The 22,140-nt window shown below is 44.4% G+C and overlaps 1 protein-coding gene across 6 annotated transcripts in view; it reads right to left on the bottom strand.

Moving 5' to 3' along the window:
• Positions 1–28: 28 nt before the first annotated feature.
• ddr1 (discoidin domain receptor tyrosine kinase 1) overlaps positions 29–22,140 on the bottom strand; it is a 46,320-nt gene continuing 24,208 nt past the window's right edge. For 3 of the 6 annotated variants that reach the window (XM_037074873.1, XM_037074870.1, XM_037074875.1), the window contains exons 7-20: positions 21,370–21,472; positions 19,833–20,019; positions 16,946–17,192; positions 14,110–14,262; positions 12,631–12,690; positions 11,323–11,489; positions 9,302–9,509; positions 8,138–8,257; positions 5,354–5,655; positions 5,134–5,261; positions 4,214–4,411; positions 3,852–4,119; positions 2,804–2,953; positions 29–2,619 (exon numbers count right to left, since the gene is read on the bottom strand). In XM_037074873.1, the coding sequence (XP_036930768.1) occupies positions 2,479–2,619; positions 2,804–2,953; positions 3,852–4,119; positions 4,214–4,411; positions 5,134–5,261; positions 5,354–5,655; positions 8,138–8,257; positions 9,302–9,509; positions 11,323–11,489; positions 12,631–12,690; positions 14,110–14,262; positions 16,946–17,192; positions 19,833–20,019; positions 21,370–21,472 (2,432 nt within the window). In that variant the 3' untranslated portion in view covers positions 29–2,478. The remainder of the gene's footprint in view (positions 2,620–2,803; positions 2,954–3,851; positions 4,120–4,213; positions 4,412–5,133; positions 5,262–5,353; positions 5,656–8,137; positions 8,258–9,301; positions 9,510–11,322; positions 11,490–12,630; positions 12,691–14,109; positions 14,263–16,945; positions 17,193–19,832; positions 20,020–21,369; positions 21,473–22,140) is intronic. The other 3 variants (XM_037074871.1, XM_037074876.1, XM_037074874.1) reach the window with 3 other exon arrangements.

Genomic DNA, 22,140 nt, shown 5'->3' with positions numbered 1-22,140 from the left:
GATGATGGAAGTAATTGTCAGTCGAAGCCCCAGATCACATCTCGATTTATTTGAAAAGGTTAACTTTATTAAAACATCTACAAAAATAGACAACAATGAATTACAATGGCATCAAGGTAGCAAGCATTCTACAGAGATATAGAAGACCCCAAATGTAACAAAGAGTTTTCCATATATTAGTAAAGGAAATTACAATTCTGTCCCTAGAATATGTACATACTATTATGCTCAACTTCAAAGACACAATAGGACAAAATGAGACACCAAGGAGTGTCTAAGTACATACAGTATATATAAAAATATGGGTTTAGCTGAACTACAGTGTATCAAAAATTACTCAAATGGCACAGTAAACATGTATTACTTAATAATCTTGATCACCCCAGGACTGATTTACAGTGCTATACAATCAGTATGGTAGATGCCTTGATTTTACTATGGTCAGCTTAATGTACTAACTTGGGATGATGCAGAGGTCGATGTTGACATTCACACTAAAATCAAGACTCCAAGCATTCCCTGTTTGGACAATGCCATGACCGTGTGTCCTGAAAATACAGTAATGCATTCGGGGGCGGGGGAACGACAGATTGTTCTCAAGACACTGATAGTTTCAGAACAAAGGAAAAAGGTTGTCATACATATTAAATGAGATGAACTGATGGTGCCATTCCATTTTTTTAAAATAATATTTTACATCCGATAGTGTGACAATGCCCTGTGGGAGAGGATTTTATAAGGCAGACAGACTGTCCCGAATTTTTCGATCTCCCTTGGCAAATCTCTGAAATCACTGCAACTAATATGCAACTGAGTCCACATCGACAGGAATCATATCAGGCGCCTCACGGAGAAGAGTTTCATGGTGGCCTGGGATATGCATGTGGGATTTAAAGTGCAGCTGGTTGTGGAATTCTACATTTATCCTCTTTGTCTGGATCGCAGCCAGATACAAAACAATCGCCGAAACACCTGAGCAGGCGCATCTAAAGACGAGCCGTCCGCCGCCCCGGCTGGCAGTATTGTCTCTCTGCTCGGAGAAGCCGTTCCAGTTTCATCGGCAGCAGCAGACCCTCCCCTTCTAGGCCTGTTTCCTCAGGTTTGAGAAGTCCATCTGGCACCAGGGATGCAGTTCCTCTATGCGTGTGTCTCACAGATGGGGTCCATAAACTGCTTGGGGCCTTTTGACAACAATGGGAGGTTGGTGGTTGAGAGCTTTTGTCTGGTCCACATCATTTCACAAGTCCACAATAACTTTGAGTTACAGCTGTGGATGTGGGGCACTAAGATATTGGGGTTGAGATTGTGGATTAACGAAGGGTCAGTAAACACAGCAAGATTCTCTTAACGGTCATCTTCTAGCCTGAAAGTTGAATCCTCATAAACATTTAGAGGATCATCATTTTTGCTCCAGATGGGCAAAAGGTGCTAAAGCTTGTAATACTCCAATTGAAGTAGATTTATTAAAAGGTCCCATATTGTAGAAAAGGAGATTACCATGTCTTTTTTAAAGCAGGTCTAGGTGCTATCTAAATACTGTAAAAGTATTAAAATGCTAAATACATGGAGAAATTAACCAGCCTGTACTCATAAACAGTCTCTAATGAGCCGCCAGGACTTCCATAATGTTGTGCTGTCATAACAATACAGTCAACGCCCCTCAGCACTGATGTCATGGCAAAATGCCAACAGAGCTGATGCTGAGACACGGTGGGCGGTTCCTGCTCAGGCCTGTAATAGCTGACTAATCACATCAGACTAGGCTTTTCCGGGGGAGGGGCATTAAAGAGACAGGTACTAATATGGAGTGCTCAGACAGAGGGTGAATAGAAGCGCTGCAGCACTGGACAGCGCCAGACAAATGTGAGAAAATGAGCATTATATGGGACCTTTGAAATGTGTACAGTAGGTCATACATACTATAAATACTAAGACAATCCCTGTGTGCACTTTCATGTCTGAGCGTGAGCACCTTCACCTGTTAACCCGGACATAGTATTTGAGACACTGAAGAAACGAAAGTCAAGAAACCTAAGAATTGTTCATTTCCTAGCTTACTATGGTTATTGTGTATTTTCTGTCATTTAATCTCTGCAGCCTCCCGTGTCATTAACTCTACAGCACTCAATCAAGTATCTGAGAAGAGAAAAAGTTCCTATGCAGACTGCACCCACCACCATCCACTGTAAAATGCAGCTCCAACTGTTAACCTCGTCTAAAGCTGGGGATAGGTTAGCCTCTGGCATCGGGGTCTGATGTGAAAGTAAACCGAACCAGCGGTGTCTCAGCCCCGTCCACCCAAATAAAGTACAAATACAAAAAGCGAGTAACCCACTCTCCCTTCTCATCTGCCTCTGCTGTGCAGCACCTCCACCACACCTTCCCACTGTAGCAAGGATGCATAAACGTAGCCGTTTCCCCCCATTAGCCTCGTTGCCTTTCTCCTCGTTGTGTTTCTTCGACTCTCTCGCTCTCTCTCTACACCATGTTCATGGCGTCCTCGGTAAGAAAGGAGTGGATGTAGGCGAAGGACGGGCGGAGCTTGCAGTCTCTGTTCCAGCAACTCAACATGAGCTCATAGAGGCCCTGAGGACACACAGCTGGTTTGCTCAGATACACCTGGGAGACAGAGAGAGAGAGGGAGAACGGTGTATAAAGGTGGCACCGTTTGAATAGTGAGAGCTTATTTACTTGTGCAACGCGTCCAACTAGTTTTAACCCTTACATTTTAATATGCGAAAAAATATACAGAAAGAGAAAACAGGCAAAAAAAATAGTGAGTGTGTGTTTCTGCGTGTTGTACCTGTCTGCCCTGGTCTCTGAAGAACTCCCCGGCGTTGTCGATGACCTGCTCGTCTGTGAGGTTGGAGTATGGTTGCTCTTGACAAACGCTCAGCATCTCCCACAGAGTGACCCCGAATGCCCACACATCACTGGCTGTGGTGAACTTACCCTGAGAGCACACAGAGCGCACAGATACACAATGAAATAACTGTCAGCCATGTTATCAAAGAATAGCAACTGATGGCTTCTTAAATGTAATGATTTGCTATTTTTTGTCGGTAAATGAAGAATCTTTGGGCTTGGGGCTGTTATTTCAACAAAGTAAGCAAATAAAAGATGTCACTATGGGCTCTGGGAGACTCTGAGGAGCATTTTCACGATTTAAGACATTTTAACTGACAAAAAAACTAATTGATTGATTGTCAAAATAATGGTTAGATTAGCTGCAAAGTAGAACAGGCAACACTAGAAACTTTCCAGGGGAAACTACAAACCGATGCACGTGCCTGGGGCAGGCTTGCTGATGCCATGGTTTGTGGCTGATGAATTTACTGAGGTCGGCAATCGTGCTTCTTTTGGGGTTTAAGATATTTTCTTTGTTTGGTTATGTTTTGTCTGTTTGCATGTGTTTGTAATTGCAGTGTGTTGAGCTCCATGGGCCTCTGTAGTAAGCTTAAAATGCTCTGCAATACACATTAAGTTGGATTGATTGAGATATTTTCAGAAGGAATAAAAGGGGCTTGACTCATTTCCTCTGAATTTCATGTCTCAGTGAATCCAGACGTTGTGTTTACTGCCACACAAAGACTACTACTGTTTACAGTAAACGCCTTCCTGTTGTTGCATACACAAGAGGAAATCTTCAATAGTACAAAGTGAGGAGAAAAACGGGTGGGAAGCTCAGGTGAGCTGCTGACTGTTAAACAGATTCATCTTAAAGTAGTTTGTACTTTTGATCACGGATGAGGTCACTTCTGTATGACTGTAACTATCAATAGAAAAATCACATAGAGTACTGTACTATCACACACCATCAGATGCACAAACCCACATTCCCGTCCTCTCACCATGAGGATGCACTCCCAGGCCATCCAGCGGATGGGCAGCACAGCTCTGCCCTGGATCCTGTAGTAATCTCCAGCATACAAGTTCCGGCTCATGCCAAAGTCGGCTATCTTGATGTGACGCTCGCCGCCCCGATCGTCTTCGCTCTCGCCCCTCTCACCCCCGACCAGACAGTTTCTGGTGGCTAGATCCCGGTGCACGAAGTTGAGGGAGGAGAGAAACTTCATCCCTGACGCGATCTGGCTCGCCATGGAGATGAGGGCCGGGTAACTGTGGGAAAAGTTGTCAGATGGAGAGGATAATAATGAATAAAAGCTGAGTGACTGTGTTCCCATTCATATCTGTGTGTATATTTCATGTTTACCTGATGGTCGGGGTATTGTGTGACGGCCCTGTCTTGTCCAGAAGCACTCGGTGGGACAGATACTGGTTCAAATCTCCACATTCCATGTACTCAGTGACCATACAGAGGGGATCGCTGCTCACACACACTCCTAGCAGACGGATGATGTTCGGATCCTTCAGGCGAGACAGGATCTTCACCTCTTTCAGGAAATCATTCCTACGAGGGCAAGTATGAGAGTGAAATGCATCAGAGGGTAAAGAAGCGATAAAGCAAAGGAGGAAAATAGAGTAAAAGATGTTGATTTTAAGTTTCTTCTTCTTCTTCAAATATTAAAGCCTCGTCAGGCAACATTTTTCTTGCCACCACTGAAGTGAGGAGGCTGCTGATTCCCCTGTGAATCAGCGCCTCATTCTGCAGCTCTATTGGGGCTTTCCACCTCATTGATTTGTTTTCGCTGGTCAATATGTTTGTGCTGCTCTGTCTCTCGGCGATCGCCCATACAAACCTGTGGACAAGCCACTCGGGCACACGAGCTGATTTAACCTGCCCAGCACAAACAAGGCCGACAGCCAAGGTAAACAAGCAGCTGGTGAGAGGAGGCAAACGTCTAAAAAATTCATGGCGGTCCAGACATTTTTTTTCTGAGGAGCTGGGGGACCAAATCGGGGCTAGAATATGAGGAGATGTTGTCCTGCTCAGGCTGAAAATGTAAGTCAGGCAGTTGACTACCAGCTTGCGACCAAACTTCTCAAGGAAATCTATCCAATTTCCTATCTCATATGTCTGGCATGCCCCTCTAAATACACCCATTTATTCATGATATTCAAAGCTGCAGTTCGGTGAATACATTCAAAAGTGGAGAAGTGGAAAGATGCTGGAAAGGCAGAAAGAAAAACTGTGAACCACACAGGCGCCAAGCGCAGTTTGAGGTTACAGACCTGGCGTTCTTGGAGGCGTCCGGGCGCAGTATCTTCACTGCCACCAGGAGAGGGCGACCTTTTCTCACATTGAAGGGGAACTCCAAGTTGGGCAGGTCCTGAGGGCTCTCGATTTCACACAGGTGCACCTTACACCAGAGAAAGGCAGACATTGTTAGAGCACAATTGCCCTTCCGCCCACGTCCGCACCCACAACACATTTTTCCAGGTCAGTCCTCACCTCTCCGAACTGTCCCTCTCCCAGTTTTTCCTTGAAGATGAGGCATTGGCGCGGCAGCTCCGGCAGCGGGCCGGCATCGGCCCCTGGGCTGGAGGGGGCCAGGGCGGGCACGGCGTAGGTGTTGTTCCCGCTGACACCCTGCAGGCTCACGATGTCTGCCTCAGCGTAATGAGGGACACTGGGAGGCAGCGGGGGGGACACGGGGGGAGACAGGGAAGGGTAAGGAGGGGAGCCGGGGTAGGGAGGAGGCTCCTCCTGAGTCGGGGGGAAACCCTTCTCCATGTCCATGTCCAAACCACAGGCTGAAGGGAGGAGACAGACAGGGTGGATGAGAAGAAGATTTACGCTGGGAGAAGAACCGTGTGATTAAAAAAACAAATCATTTTTGCTTTAAGACAGTCGGTGAGTGAACAAATAAGATGATATCAAAAATTCAGACAAGTATTCAGACAGCTTGTTATGAAGGGATCGTCTGGTTTCAGGGGGATTTGATTTGATATTAACAGAGGAGGAAAATCTCCGTAAAACCACTTCTCACAAACAAAACTTCATAAGGTTCTGCGCGGAAAATAAAGCTTATGAAAGAAAAATAAAGCTGATACAATAAAGGACAGGGTGATACAGTTACACAGGTGTCTAAAAAGAAAACCTGAACGCAATAAAATAGAGGACAAGCAGCTTAACTTGATACGATGGCAAAAAGTGAACTTGTAAAAGTTTTAGCCATAAAAATATCTTTACCATATACTACTTACGTCTTTGCTATTTTGAACGAGTGCGATACAATTTATCATTGTCCGCTTGGGTTTTAAATTCAAGGTTGGGCGCAGCTAAAAGACCTTGGCAAGCTGAGGATCGGCCTCGCGCTGCCTATTATGATTTTTCCTGCTTATTTCCTAGATGTCAACTGGATCGTGTAGCCGTCAAAGTCAGGCAAACACATAACTGAAGTTGTTGTGATGGACGAGCGGACTTTTCAAGAATCTTTGCAGTACACTGCTTTGTTCCACTGCTGTACTTGCCAATAAAATTCAAGGAACCCCTAAAGTTTCAATTCATCAAAAGTTGTAACAATCTCACACTCAACTTATTCATCTTTCCACGAGGTTCTGACAGCGCACATAAGTCAAAACCGTGTCGGGAGTGTGGCTTTCGAATACTAAGTTGTTATAACTTTGTTGGAATCATAATGCTGATGACTGGAAACTTTCCACTACATGTCAATGCACACACTGCCACAGCCCATGGATGGATGAGATACTGCATTTCAATACACCAGTTAATATTTATGCTGTATTATTCATCAAAGTATTGAATAAAGTTTGACACCAGGCCTGTCAGTATCCAACAAAGAACCGAACCTTTAACACGCACATTACTTTAGACACATTTTCAGCTTCTACTTATCATTCTGAAGTAATCATTGATTGCACTGTCTACACCGTCTGCCTATAGATTGGTTCCCTGTTAGCCTCACTTTTACTTTGCTAAATCGGCCTGCCAGCCGAGACAGATTCTTCCTGCAAAAATTACAGCACAAAGTAAAGTGCGTCTGTAATGGTGGAGGCAAAAAAGGTGAAGAGGGAGGTCGACAGAAGTAAAACAAGAGTAAACAGATGGCCCTCACTCGATGGAAAGCGCTCTAGTGTCAAAGTCTGATACCCTGTTGATATACAACCAGGACTCGAGGACTCTACTACAGCTGCAGCTAGATTAGGTCTGTCCAAAGTGGGGCCTGCTGCATTAAAGAGTTTTAAAAACAGGCTTGTGGAGGAAACAGAGAGGCGAGGAAGGTCTCATTTATCCGCTCACATATGGCCAATAAAAAAGTGATTAACACATGTAAATTGCTACTTATTGTTCTGCAGAGCCCCTTTGAGAGAAAGTTTAAAATTGATGTTCATGCCATTTCACTTATGTGCAGTTCAAAATATTCTTGGTTATAAACTGTTTAAATAATCTGAGCACGGCAGCAGACTGCCACTTTGTGCACAAAGTCCATTCAGGGAACTCGGGATTGTCGCGCCAATTTACAGCTTAATGAGACAATAAAATATGTGTTTCCATTTCCCCCGTGGTCCCTCATTCACTTGCAGTCCTGGCCCTCAAGGAGAAAAAATTTTGGACAACCCTGACCTCGACACAGCAGCACTCTGAGGTAAATGCTGATACCAGAACACTAACATCCTCACATCTGGATGTTTACATGGTTTTGCTAAACAGGTATACTGTTCATAAGATGGAAACCACCTAAGTTTATCATTTTGCTAATTAGCAGCACTAAAGACAAAGTACCTCCCTGGAAGATGAAAAATAAAAATGTTGTTAGCTTTGTTTTGCCGGTAATTCATTAGAAGTCAGAGTCATGGATCACCAAAGTACTCTGGGAGATGATAATTGCTTTACAAAATTTCGCGTCGGCCCATCAAACTGTCAAAATACCTCAGTCAAGTAGAAAACGAGGGACATAGAGAAAGACATGAGCATCAATAGAGCCACAGATCAACAAATTGACCTGCATTTTCCAGTCTGGTGAGAAAAATTGTACGATACCCCCATACCAAACTGTCCCTTCACACAAAGCATGAGTCATGTTGAGTGGTGAGTGAATGAGAGTGACTAATAATGTGAGTAACAGGAGGGATGATGAGGGTCAGACACATGCAAAATAGACTCATCACATCTCTGCTGAGAGAGCAGCACTAATGCCCCAAACCCTGGATAGGCTGGATAGTGAGGGGGGGGCCTCTCCTGACTGCGTCGGCCCAGTCTGAGGTCTCTTACCCTGGGGCACATTGAGGCTCTTTTCCTGAGCCTGAGCGGTGCTGGGGACGACTCGGGGTCTCGAGCCTTTTCTGTGATCTGACAGGAGCAGGTGATAGGCTGGGTTGTTTAACAGCAAGGCTGGGAGAGTACACACACATGAACACACAAACACGCACAGGACGAGGCGGGGCACACGCACGAACCAGGATATGGATCATACAGATGGCACAAAGTGGAAGGTGACACAAAATACACACACACACGTACAGTGAAACACAATAAAACATTAGCATGACACCGTTAGCATATCCATTATGGAATCAAGGGAAGGAGGAGGGGTTGCAGTGACACATGGAGAGCAGGAACAGAGGAGCATAGCAAGAACAGGCAAAGTTAACACAACCAAACATAACAGAAATAAAACAATGGATAAAATAATGTGAACTGTTACTCATGTTATTTCAAACTCACACAGGCGCCTAGTAAAAAAAAAAAAAAGGCATGCAGACCTCCTGTGGTGCAATGCAAGTGAAGGAATGCCTCGTCCCTCTTTATTCCTCTCTTTCCCCTCCCTCTTTTCTTTTTCTTCCCTTTTCTCAGAACAATAGCTCTTTTGTGCCCCCTCTGCGCTGTGCATCTTCATGGAGGCAGTCTTCCTCGCGGGGTGTTTGGTTTGATTTACTTTTGTTTGGTGTGGTGAAATACATTGTAATACCCTTGTTTTATATGATATGCACGCCACATTGTTTCCCTCTGCTTCTCTGTTTCCCCCCTCGGTAAATGAGTTTGAGCTTATTGGTTTTGATCAACAAACGGAGGCTGTGGAGGCATGAACGCAGGCACGCAAAGCAGAGCAGTCTGCATAAACCACACGTATGTTCGCAGACATATACATTCCGTACATAGGGAACGCCGCATTGCTTACATTTTCCACTGAACCCATGCCATTGTTTGTGGTTGACCATCGATCAATCCCTGTCATCATCTATTTAGCATGTGGCATATTTTTCTCCATCATAACATGCTCTATGTCTCACTATTCATGTTCTTTGTCACAGTACAAAGTTAAATATGATTTATTATTTGGTCTGAAACACTCAGCTACAACAGAAACCACTGATCACACATATATATGAATAGAAAGGCAAACTGTGTGCTCATATACTCGTGTTGATGAATTACCTGTGCTGTCTCTGTGATCCCGTGGCCGTAGCAGAGCACTGGGCTCCTGGTACTCTCCCTCTCCCTCTCTGTCATGGTCGCGGTCATCGGGGAAGGTGTGGATGCGCTGGTAGCGGCTGGAGTAGCTGTGTGTGTTGTTGATGACCACGTTGTCCGAGGGGACTGACAGGTGAACCCGCAGCTCATCACTGGACAGACTACCCTGGGCCTGGGAGAGCAGGGGACTCATTTGTAGGTAATAAAGCTCAGTTGGTAATTCGGTACATCTAGCGAATACTAATGCATTCTAGTACAATGTTCCTGCAACAAGTCCGCCTTTCATGAAGATGAAAGCATGTTTGACAGAACTGTTTTAGAGAGATGTTGATTTAATCAATTGATTCAATGTTTATCTAATATAATCTCCAACCCATTTTTTATCAGTATTATTGTTGGCTTTTCTGCGCGTTAGTTATCAAAAGGACAGCTGAAGATATGACAGGAAAAACAGATGGGGACTCAACCTTTGTACATGGGGTGCACACTACCTGGCGCGCTATGGGGCGGCATGTCCAACCCGAGATACCAAGTTAATAGATTGATGCTGATGGATAAAAAAATAACAAAGGTACAAAACGCTCAAATGGGATGTGAAATATACTTTGGGCTCACCAAATAAAAGTATATGTGTGGGAAACACTGCTGTACATTTAATGTGTTACATGTATTTGGAGACAGTCTAAGTTTGAGGTGTCCGGTAGGCGACCCATACACCTTTCTGACCAAAACGAACCCGGTGCCAGTTCTGGGCGGGTGCTCATGCTGATTCAGAGTTGGAACAAACGCGAAGTGAATTGTTTGAATCCCTAAAGCAGATGGTGGAAACTGCCTCTAATCTTTGAACAATTGGAAGTAAATGTAAAAGGATCCCCACAACACATCCAGATGGAGATACAGTGGTACGCTGCCAAAGGACAAGCGGGCTGAGAGGCAGTTGTTGTATCAGCCTGTTATCAATCATTTCAACTTGGTTCGGAGGGACAGCTTAGCCCACACAAGAAAACATTTTCTCACTTAGAGTCATTCTGTAGAAAGTAGCTGGCATTGTTCCTGGAAAAGTAAGTGAATAGATAAGGAGCTTCCAAAGGCTTTGAGCCACACGAACATGATGTAATTTACCTCAATTGTACCAGGGTGGTAACGGACATCAAGCAGAGACAGATGTTTCAGAGGTTTGGCTTATAAAACTGAGACTGCATGGGTGAGCTCAACCTTTACGGCTGCTGATGTTAACATAAGAAAACCTGCAGGTTATGTCTGGTGTTAAATATTTTACTATCACGACTTAATTATGAGTTGTTTGCACCATTTAAACATGTCAGAAAAAGGATGAGAAACGTTGACCAGTGTTTCCAAAAGCTCAAGAGAATGTCCCTGAATATCTTGCTCTGTTTACAACTCAAAGAGGAGTCAAGAAAATATTGACAACCTTCGTTGCCTCCAGCACTTACAAAATGCTGCAGCTCAGCTCTTAACCAGTTCCAAAAAAACATATTACTCCCACTTTAGCTTCTTTACATTGGGTACCCGTGTGTTTTTAGAATTGATTACAAAACCCTTTCATCATTTTTAAAGCCCTGTCTGGATTGGCACATCTTCGAGCTGCTCTCCCCTTATGGCCGAGCGCGCTGCCTGAGATCATCAAGAGAAACTCTTTTATCTAGTGAATTGATGCCCCAACTCCAATCACTCCTCAAAACACACATGTATAAATCTGCTTTAACCACTGACTGTGATTTCATTGTACTACCCAGGTTTTTCTCTATTATATATTCTGTTGTCTTGATATTCATATTTGCCACTGTAATACCTGTGTTTCCTCATGACTCTTTCATGGTTTGCTATAAAAAATGTTATATAAATGAAGTTATGATTATTAAACTAATCAATTACTCTATTAACCCCGAAGCTCTCCTGCACATACGAGTGGCTGCTTTTTAATGAAACTCAGTCATCGCACGTGGCATTCATTTTCGACTCACCTTGCCCAGAATCTTTTTCCAGTACTGCCTCCACAGGATGACAGCTATCACGGCCAGCAGCAGCAGGATGATGCCCACCAGGCAGCCAATCAGAATAGCTGTATTACTGCTATCATCTTTGGCTACGGGAAGCCCCGCCCTCGGAGTGTTCGCGTTAAATTCTGGATCTAGACGAGGACGATACAGGAGGAAATATCAGGTGTCTGTACGCTTGATATGTCTGAATATGTGATGTGCACGTATCCACCGACCGTCTGTGTTTCTCTGTGTGTTTGTGTGCTTGCACGAGTTAGCAGTCGGAGAGCGTTGGCTCTGTCAGTGCAGTCACGCACTAGCTGGGGTCACACACCAACTTAGTTTCATCAGGCTTACTAAACATCTGATGGGGATTGTCTGTTTGAGTATGCATCTGGTATGCCCACTCACACCACAGGGCTTCTCAGAGAAAAGAATGTGAACGCTGTCTCGCTTCCCTACAGCTTTGTAGCTGACTATTAATCTGAACCATCCAGCTATTTTTTTTCCCTCCTTTGAAGGTCAAATGTGGCATGTTATTTAAATGAGGGATGAAACTAGACAAACTTCCCAAGTAGTGTAAAGTCTGCTCATAAAAAAAACAACAACTCTTAAAACCACTTTAAAGGAATATGTGATGTCTTGGAACAAAGAGCTCCATTAAAAAACAGGCACACACACCCTATGTAATGCTTCTATGTGTATACACCATATACACCTGCAGACGCACATTGTCACACACAACAGAAAACGAGCACACACACACACACACACACACACACACACACACACACACACACACACACACACACACCCAACTCCCCTCTGTCAGTTCAACACAATGCAGGTAGTGAATAAAACCAAACAAAGCCGTTCAACCACAGCCAGTAACAAGGACAAAGCAGCATACACGCCCCAGAAAACCATTTCCAGCTTTTTAAAAGGCCTGTTATTGTTTAACCGTGTAGAGCAGAGCCACTTTCCCCCGAAAAAAAAAAAAAAACATGCAGTTTGTGAGACCGCAGGAAGCCAAGTTGTTATTGTACATAAATATAACGTACTATAGCTCTGTTAGTGTTTTTCCTACAGCTGTATATCCTCAAACCCAAGGGACAGAGCCCAGTGCCAAAGCCTGCCCCTTAAATCCCTCCTCAATTATTCTCCATACCCTCGACTGAGCGGTGGGACAGTTTTAAGATGCTGGAGGAGGGCCAGAGCGCATGGAGCTGGCTCCCCGTCCCTCGCTTTACGTATCTCTCTCTGTCTGTTCTTTATTTTCTCGTTCTCGCTCACCTGACAGCGTCCAGTTACCAGTGGTGTCCGTCATGAAGGAGGTGGTGGTGATGGGGGGTTCTGGAGGAGCGAGGGATGGACAAAGGAGGAATGTGTGAGAAGAGAGGAAGACTCAGAAGTGGGTGATGAAGAGAGAGGAAATTACGAGAGAGCAGGATTCTGGCTCATTTGGGCTTTTCATCCATCAAAATGAAAACGGCCAAAACTTCACACCTTCGCAACTTTTTTGAAAGCCACCCACACTGTAAGTAAAGCCAAAGGCACGTCTGCCTTCACTCAAATATAATAGAAGTGGATGGCAGCCGGCTTGGGGAGCTCAAAAAAGTACAATTGAAAAACTCAACAGCGGTGTCTGTTTTCAGAAATCCCACTAAAGATAATCCATCCAGGACGCCATTAACGTTCACATCCCTCTCTGTCAAAAGCACGAGCCTCTTGTCCTTGATTACTATGGGATTCATGATTCTCCAAATCCACGACTGGATTTGACTTCCGTTTTAAAACATTTTTTCAGCACTGGCGGCTTTGCTATTGTCAGACTTTTAAGCCTGAACGGCTGTCATTTACAGTTTTTATATGGTGCACTTGAACCACCGTGAAGTCCCTCTGAGTGTGTCAAACTCTTACACAGACAGACAGCAGCGGAGAGAAACAGATATGAAACTACAGAGATAAATCTGTGGAGATAAACAACACCAGAACAGCAGAGAGTTTTTCATAAGTGACCTGTGGTACAAACTGTCAGACTGTCATGAATAGATGCATGTTCCCATCCTTCTGCTTGTTTATATGTTTGAAGCTGAGGTAAAAGAGTTCCCTGATGAAACTGCTAATGAGAAGGTCTGCAGAATATCTTGAGTAACTGGGTCATGATTTCTGGAAAGAGACGCTGCTGTTAAGTTTTTCAAATGTATTATTTTGGGTGCCATTTAGTGCCATTATGTTCCAGAAAAAGCAGATGTCTCACAATCTCGACAAGTCACTCCACCACAATCTGAATTGATAAAATAGCACTAAAGGAAAATGGAAAAGTTGTATTTCAACTTTGGGATGAACTGTCCCTTTTAGAATGATAAATTAAAAAAATGAAAAATTTCTCCTGCCCTTAAAGTGAAATGAAATCCCTGAGATAAGAATTGACTTAGGTTCGGCACATTTTGGCTCAGATCCAAAGGATTTCAGCTCTCGCGATAAAGAGGGAGGCTCGTCAGATGCGGGCCTCCTTTGGCGCTGCTCGCCTTCAGCTCTCCCTGTGACACATCGTTTAGACACACTGCCGACATGCTCACGCTCATCGCAACTGGAGAGAGAGAAACGAGCGCGGTGACAGGAGGCGATGAGAGCGAGATCAGGGGAGTTAGGGGGAGCAGTTAAGGTCGGGCAGGTGAAGTGGCATGGCTGGTGGAAAGAAAGATTCAAGAAGATGAGAGGGGGGAGAGGAGGAGGATGAAGACGAAGAGGAGCTGAAGAAGGACTCACCAGAAGGGCTGGGGGTGGTGTTGGAGGAGCTGCGGTTCGAAGTGGGAGAGGAGGAGATGTCGTAAACGGGGGGAAGAGTGGTATTGGTGTCAGGAATCCCGGGACGATTAGGACCCAATGAATCACTGTCTGTGACATCCTCCTCATACGGCTCTGGATGAGGAGAAAAGGGGTAAGGGGAGGAGGAGACGATTTAATGGAAATGCCTCAAGTTTTATACATTTAAGGAGTTTTCGATATGGCACAACACACCATCTGGTGTCGTCAGCTGTTGGGAAAACAGTGGTTGTGGTTACAGCTGGATGTGTTTCTAGACAAACATTCATCTCAGGAGATTTTGTTAATTACGTTGTTTTTGACAGGGAGCTGAGCCATTCCTTGATTATGTATTGACAAAGTGTTATTTTGTCTGCCAGTTAAAGATATAATCTGTAAAATGACTGCATTAAAACGTTCATAAACGACTAGACCAGTTGAGTTGTGTGCTAACATTAACACAAATGTCCTTTATCTTGTCAAGGTAATGCTGCGCTCCATTTGATTGCCTGTCAATTCAGCGTCTGGAGGAACATCTGATGATACGTCAGAGAGTCGGGGAGGAAGTCGCAGACATGACTTGACGTGCAGTGAAAAAGACGTTATCACACAAACCTATTTGTGGACATTACTGGGCAGAAAGATTTTCATGTGCAGTTGTGGTTATTAACAAAACAACAACTCCCATGATCCCACACTACTTTACAACTTCTGCTCACTTTGTTTTCACTGTTTTCATTGAAAGATCTCCTTCAGCAGAAATTACATGATGTGTTTTTCCGCCTAGTTAACTGTCCAACTAACCATCTATGTTTAATTTAAAACCTGCCAAAATCTCTGTGTTGTGGTGTGTTTAACAGTATAATCGGCTGCTGGATCGCTCGCTAACAGTCTGTCACCCATGTTGATGGGTGAGGCGACGCAACTGTCCACGCTTCTGTCGCCAGAGGACCAAAACAGGAACATTAGGCTGAAATATATGTCGACTCCAGCATCCACACTGCCGGGGCCAGGACCTCGAAGCAGGCCAGTTTGGTGCAACAGCCTGGCGCGAGTCCAGCAGCTAGAAAAGCCAGACCACAGTTGGGTCAAGTCATTTTAGCTACCTGGGTAGGGTGTGCTTACGGAGCACTTTGCTGATTCTTATCACGCCACAGCTGACAGTGTTTCTGATTAGAGAGGACAGTTTAATTAGTCACAGCAATCTCAGCTGGAGAGCAGCGGGGGCACCTCTATCTGACTTCCAATCAGATAGGCATAAATCCCATCGTCACATGAGATATCGAAACCACCTTTTCTATTTGTGATTTATGATTCTGATAAATGCTAAAATAAACAAGGAGGGTATAGGGAATACCTGATACAGCATCTACTTTCACGACAGGTCTATCTATTTATGGAATGCCAAGTTCAACCTTTTGCTAACTGAGGTGGAAAGCACGCCTTCTTATGTTTGAGCACAACAGCATGAATTTTCTGTTGAACTGCTGCCAGGGATGGGACAAGATCCTGGACTTTAAAAATACCCATACCTTAAATCAATTGAAAGCAAATGTCAAGGACGAGAACTTAATTCCGAATGTCTGTTGCCTGAGGTCTGGAAAATAATAATAGTATAGCTCATTAGATTTCGGAGTGTTACTTCATTTGACTTTAACTTTGAGCATTCAATGTCAAGGTGTTTTCCTGTCATGTTTAAATACTTCCCCCTCTGAATGCTGTTTGAAAAATATGAAGGTTAGAAATAGAAAAGATGCATGAGTATAAGTAAGGGATTATGAACGATGTTGCCTTCGCAAAGAGCATTATTCCATTTATACTATGGTCACTTGCCAAAGGACATAAACATTAAGACCATTTGTGTGTATTTTTTACATGTTTTTCAAAACTCTTCCTTGGCAGCTCCTGAGAGTTTGACCAATTCCTGAAATTAGAGATAAACTAGCTCAGCGCACAGAGTGCCGAAGTCACGTCCCTTCCAGGGGACGTCATGACCTTATCTCTGAAGAATACTGTAGACAAATACATCTTCAATCCCATTTGAAAATAAAGTAAAAATCATCTAGTTTTGTTGTTAAACCGCTCAGTGAGCTACATCGTCTCGCTCAACATACGTCACCAACACCAACATGGTCGCCACCTTGGCAAAAAAGAGATCCGAAAAAGGTAATACATCTGGTCATATTGACAACTGCAGTTATGCAGTTATGTGAAAGTAGAGTTTGTGGTGATCGTTCACTGTTGGCTGTGTAGGCTTTGTTATAAATTATTTTCACAGTCTTATATTTCCTCAGTTTTATGACAAACAGCTACTTTCTCAATTCTGATGTGTAATTCATGTCATAATTCAGACGGGATCAAACAATCGTCTCTCTCTCTCCACTCACTACCATAAATCAGTTTTCAGAAATAATGTCGACTGGCAGGGACGTGACTTCAGCTCTCTAAATCAAAAGTGAATTGACACCCTCCAGGCAATCGACTATTCACCCAGACCATTATGAGAAATAATAATACACACGAAGAAGTCGAAGAAGAATGCTGGTTGGGTTTTCAGCCACAGCATAACAATCTTTTCTTTTTCAGGTAGCTCTTGTCCCGTTGCTGCCGTCTATATTTAGCTATTGTTTGGGCAAAGCCAGATCTCCGCTGTACCTCCAGCACGGTGCCAAACATAGTTGCCAGGATCTGTGTGACGTAAGTGCAAAGCCTCTATGGAAGAAATACTGCCTGTCAGAAAGACATACTGTCACTCGCATAGGGGATAAAAAAAAAATTGATGACTGCAATTCTTTCCTACCAGAGAGGAAAGATATCTCGCTGATGAGCAGCCAGCGGTCAGCGAAGTAGAATTTGCAGCGGAGGATCTGCGCCGGCCGGCCGCCCAGTGGGAGGGAGATGGGCCGGGAGGAGGGGTCTTTTAGATCCTCGAGGGGCACGGGCAGAGTGAGAGGGGAGGACCAGGGCTGGAGGATGCCGGGCTTGAAGAGACACTCCACCTTGTTGAATACTCGCACTCCCTGGGTGTGGCGGTTGTTACTGTGCACCTGGAAGACGGAGACAAGGAGGAAGAGATGCAAGATAAATCCTTCGACCATGCATGGATTTGAATTAGCTCAACTTTTGTGCAAACGTTCAAAAAACTAAATTAGGGACGTAATCATTAATTATTCATGGGGAGACGGGAGGAGATTCAATTAACACACAAAATTAATGACACGTTCTCATCATGTTCGGCCGTAATTGCTTTGGCACAACTTGAAGCTGAGGGGGACTACAAATGAAGAAAATTAGAACACTGGGAGGGAGAAGAAAAGACGGAGGAAAAGGGCATCTATGAAAGAGGGAAGATGGAGGAGAGCGGAAGACATATCGTCCCTGTTTTTACAAGCATGGAAAGGCCACAGAGAGAAGAATCCATAAAAGCTGATCTAATATATGAGGCGGCGTTGTGGCTGGAAGGCGGCAGAGGAGGCTCGATGTGAAGAGAGACGGAGAGGGAAGATGGAGGGAGTTTAAATGAGAGAACGAGAGGTCAGACTTATAGAATATTAAGGAGGAGATTTTTCTCTCTGAGAGAGAAGGGCCGCTCCGACAGGTTAGCTATTAACCTCACACTTACTGCGAGGCCAGCCACTCTAACCTAATCCACATGTTAATCCGCACACACGGGATGCAGGAAGAACAGCTGCGCCAGATGCTGAGTACGTGTAACTGACTCTGATGGGAGGTGGAGGTATGTACTGTATGTTGGAGGTAGTGGCGGGGGCCTAATAAGTCAACAGAGCTGAGGTAACTCACTACTCCTGGAGGGAATACAGCTCGGATGACCTGCACAAAGCTTAATTTAAAAGCATAACACTGCATTCATTATGCTTTGCTTGTTTCATCATAAATCTAACCTACATTATGAGTTCCCTCTGATCTTTTCTGTTTGGTTTTCCAAAGGAAATGTTTTCCACAAATTCCCAAAGGACAGAGCTGGAGCTTTACAAAGACAGATCAGACTGTCTCCAGTCTGTTAAAGGTCTTGTAGGAAGTGCAGGTTACGACTGACAAAAGGTCAAAGTGCAGATTTCCCTGTGGGAGAGTGATTAGGTGCAGGTTAAGGCGCTACAGAGACGAGTCACCGCAGAATTAGGTTCAGGTTCCCACTCTTTATTTATTTGACCCGTGTGTCTGACACATCCGCTCTGCCAGGCCAGCATAACGGCGTGTGTCAGCTGAGGTTAGTGAGCGAAAACCACTGGGGAAAAGGGCAGGAAAACAGGATAAGCCTTGGAAAAACACTAGGAATACCGCTGGGAGAGGTTTTAAAAGGTAACTGAGAATCACTAGAATAATAATGAATTTGTGAAGAAAAAAAAAAACAACAGAAAATGTGGATCTGAGTCAAAACCAGAGCGCTTGGAGATTACTTGTCACTTAAAACTCTGGCTGGGGATTCATGCTGTTTAATATGCACATGTATAGGGTGAATCCCGCCCAAACCGACATTCCAGCCCGCGTCCAATAAGAAAACACAGTTATAACTCACACTGGGTTGCTTCATATTATCATTCCCCCACCCGCTGCTCCAAAAGCTAACCCCAGAAACCACACAGACGCACAAACAGACTCTGATGCAACTCAGTGGCACCCTGAGAGCCGAGCGCAGACGCACTGTCCCATGATAGACAATGGCACATTAAAACTAATTAAACGGCTGCAGAGTTATTCCAGTCAAAATGCAGCTTTCTGGTGAGACGGCAGATTAAAGAAGTTATTACACACAAACATAACTCTGCTGCTGGGGCTTGTTATGAAGGTCGCGCTGGCCGGAGCTGCAGGAATTTTCTAAGGAGTTTCATCGATTCCGGCTAATGTCCTGCCATAATCACAATGGCATGCATGTGATTGCTGCTTAATGAAACAATTAATTAACCAAATAATGTAATAAGCAAATAGTTGATTGTCTGCATACTCGCTTCTCCACACAGGAGAAATCTACAGAGTGTCCTCATTTTAAAACATCCGGGAGTTACAGAAGTTAAATAAAAATCTCTTTTACTTCTTTATTATGCAGATTTATGCATCAAGGTGCTCCAAATTCTAATTAAAATCATCCCTCCTAAAAGCGTAACAAGTGGCTTATCGAGGAAAGTTTGTGTTGTGTTCATCTTAGATTAGTTTTTTGCACTTTTGCCTCCCCTGGATAGTTGAGCATTAAGATACATGCACGGGAAATCTGAGAGAGAAGGGTGTGACATGCAAGGTCCTCATCTGGAATTGAGTGAGCACCGATAAAGGTAAACTATGCGCCTGAACCACAAAGCCACGAGGACAAACAAAGACATTCCAGTGGGATAACAGAGTCGTGCCTGACAGCCTGACTTTAATTTACACAAAATAACATGGGAAAGACAATACGCTGCCATCAGATCTGATGTGGGCGATGAGAATCTGAACACGCATAAAAATGTCTTTGGATTCAGTTTAATCTCTGGTGTGTGGATGGAATGAGCTGCAGCGCCTCATAATTCACATATTTCAGAAGGATGGCCTCCCTGAAGACACACACACCGGGAATTGTTCAGCTTTCAGCCTCGATGACATCTCTGATTTACAGGCAGCTCCAGGCTGTCTGAGATCCAGCGGGATAGCAATGTCCTGCATAACCCTCTCCCACAATCGACACAGCTGCCTACCTGCATGTTGTGGAAGACGCGCGGCTTCTCAAAGTGGAACTCGATATCCACGCTGCCTTGCCCAAGGGCTTCCCGGCTCCAGCCGAGGTAGTCGTACCCGGGCCACACCCTTAGCTCCTTTGTTTGGATGAAGTCGTCTCCTCCCAGGACGCCGTCGCACAGCTGACCCAGGCCTCCAAACTGCATCCTGCACGCACACACACACACATACACACACACACACACAAAGCACTACATGGGTTAAAGGATGAGTTCACCCAATGATGAAAATTCAACTATTGTCTACTCTGCCCCATGCCAACTGTACAGCTGGTGAACAAACATTGCATTTTCACAGCAAAACAGTTAAGCGTTGCAGCGTTCTCCTAAACAACTACAGAAGATTATCCAAGTCTCTCGAAGCCTGGCGAGAACAACAACATTTGATAAGATGATGCATGATAGTGCATGTGCAATACATACTTGCATGCATGCATAACTCTTTTAGCTTAGCAGCTACAGTGATGGTTTCAGCTTTAAACAGGTTGTTAATGGAGCTTTTCCAAAGTCATTTGGGATCCCAGGGGCCTCAGAAGACTCTGGTTGCAATATGGAGCAATTTCAAGTCCCCATCTACTTCAGTTTTTCTGAATCCTGCAATGCTGTTTTGCTGTAATACTCCAGAAATATACTGTGGAATACAAAACTTCATCTGACTTTCAATGGGCATGAGGGTGAGAGATAATGACTGAATTTTAATTTCTTTGGGTGAACTTATCCTTTAGCACGTCGCTCTGTGCCGAAATGATGAGATGCTGAACGCTGTGGACTGCCCGGGGCTTTCTACTTACAAATGTATTCACGCACTGGCATACAGAGATGCATAAATAAGCTGATATACATAAATACACATTCAAACATGCTTTTTCCTCTTCCTCTCCCTCACATGCAAACACACACCTCAGGAACAAAGCAACACAACAGGGTCACCAAACAGGCCCCCTCAATCCCAGCCTGAATCTCTCCCTCACGAACACACACATCTGCTACAAACACGTCTGGATTACATCAAAAGTGTTAGCTCTCCCCCTAGCAAAACATTTCAGCCCCATTAACCACAACGTGGACTTCCCCCCAGTTCTTGGTTCACCCCTCCTTTGCTCCCTGCCAAAACATTATGGCCAGGAAACATGCCTCAAATCCCAGAGCGGCTAAGAGAAATAATGTTATTCCCTTTCGATTAGGCGGACACCAGAATAATCCTTCAAGAAAGGGATTTGGCAGCGCCTCAGCACTAACAGATGTGATGAGAGCCGCGGAGAAGCTGTTGGTATTCCATTGATCGAGGCACATTTCACTCCACATTGTTGACCGTTAACGCCTGTGAATCTCTATCCTGATCAGTATTGCAATTTGCAGGCAAGGCCGCATGAAAACAAAATCCACGGGTGCAGTTTATTGCAATGTATGGAGATGAGATGCTTGCTCATAAATAAAAATGAAAATGGTAAAAAAAAAAAAGAAATGTAAAAAAACACAGATGAGCTGAATATCTTACCCTTGCTCTGTGCTGCCATCGTAGGTGGAGTCGTTCAGATAGACGGGCATGCCAGGCAGCTGCATGACGTTGCCAACTGGAGCTGTGTAGGCCTTCAACCCATCTGAGTGACAAGAACAAATTTTCAGCATTAGCCGTATATTTGTTGAAACAAAACATGCTTTCTTTTTAGTGCTCAAATCAAGAGACGGACAGCCACAAGCTGCATGTGAAACTTTTCATTCTCGTCATGAGCAGCTACATGTTTACTGAGCCAACTTTCAGCAGTAATCACTGCCCCGGGGAAAACGGCTACAGATGTTTTTTTTTTAGGTGGTAAAACAAACGAAGAGATCTGCCGCTCAGGCCCCAGTCGCCATTAACCGGTGAAACTCAAGCCTCTCTGCAGCTAATCTGCCCGATCACCGAGAACAGGGCTGACGTCAGCAACAAGGACTACAGCTCGCCGCTCTGCCACCTACAATAAACAATGTTCCATGTAGGATTTACAGTATGTGTGCAGTATGCTCTGTTTGCACGTAAATGAGTGCCTGTGGATGTGTGTTTAATGTTCACATGTGAGAGTGCATGAAGGTCAAGCGGATCCAGTGTAAAACAATAAACGCAGGAGAGACACTGTCGTAATATCCAACACGGGATCAGACGAGAGGCCCAATGTGCGTAAATCTTATTATCTGTGGATTGTGTACAAACTGAACTTCCTTTGCGAGAATTCACATCAGAGCATATTTAAGAAAGATGGTGTCCCCGAAGTCACAGACGAGGAACCAG

The sequence above is a fragment of the Acanthopagrus latus genome, chromosome 17 (assembly GCF_904848185.1).
Source record: "Acanthopagrus latus isolate v.2019 chromosome 17, fAcaLat1.1, whole genome shotgun sequence".
In the NCBI taxonomy this organism is placed as follows: Eukaryota; Metazoa; Chordata; class Actinopteri; order Spariformes; family Sparidae; genus Acanthopagrus; species Acanthopagrus latus.
Note: the sequence above shows the minus strand (reverse complement) of the source record. Positions and strands in the feature narration are given on the sequence as shown.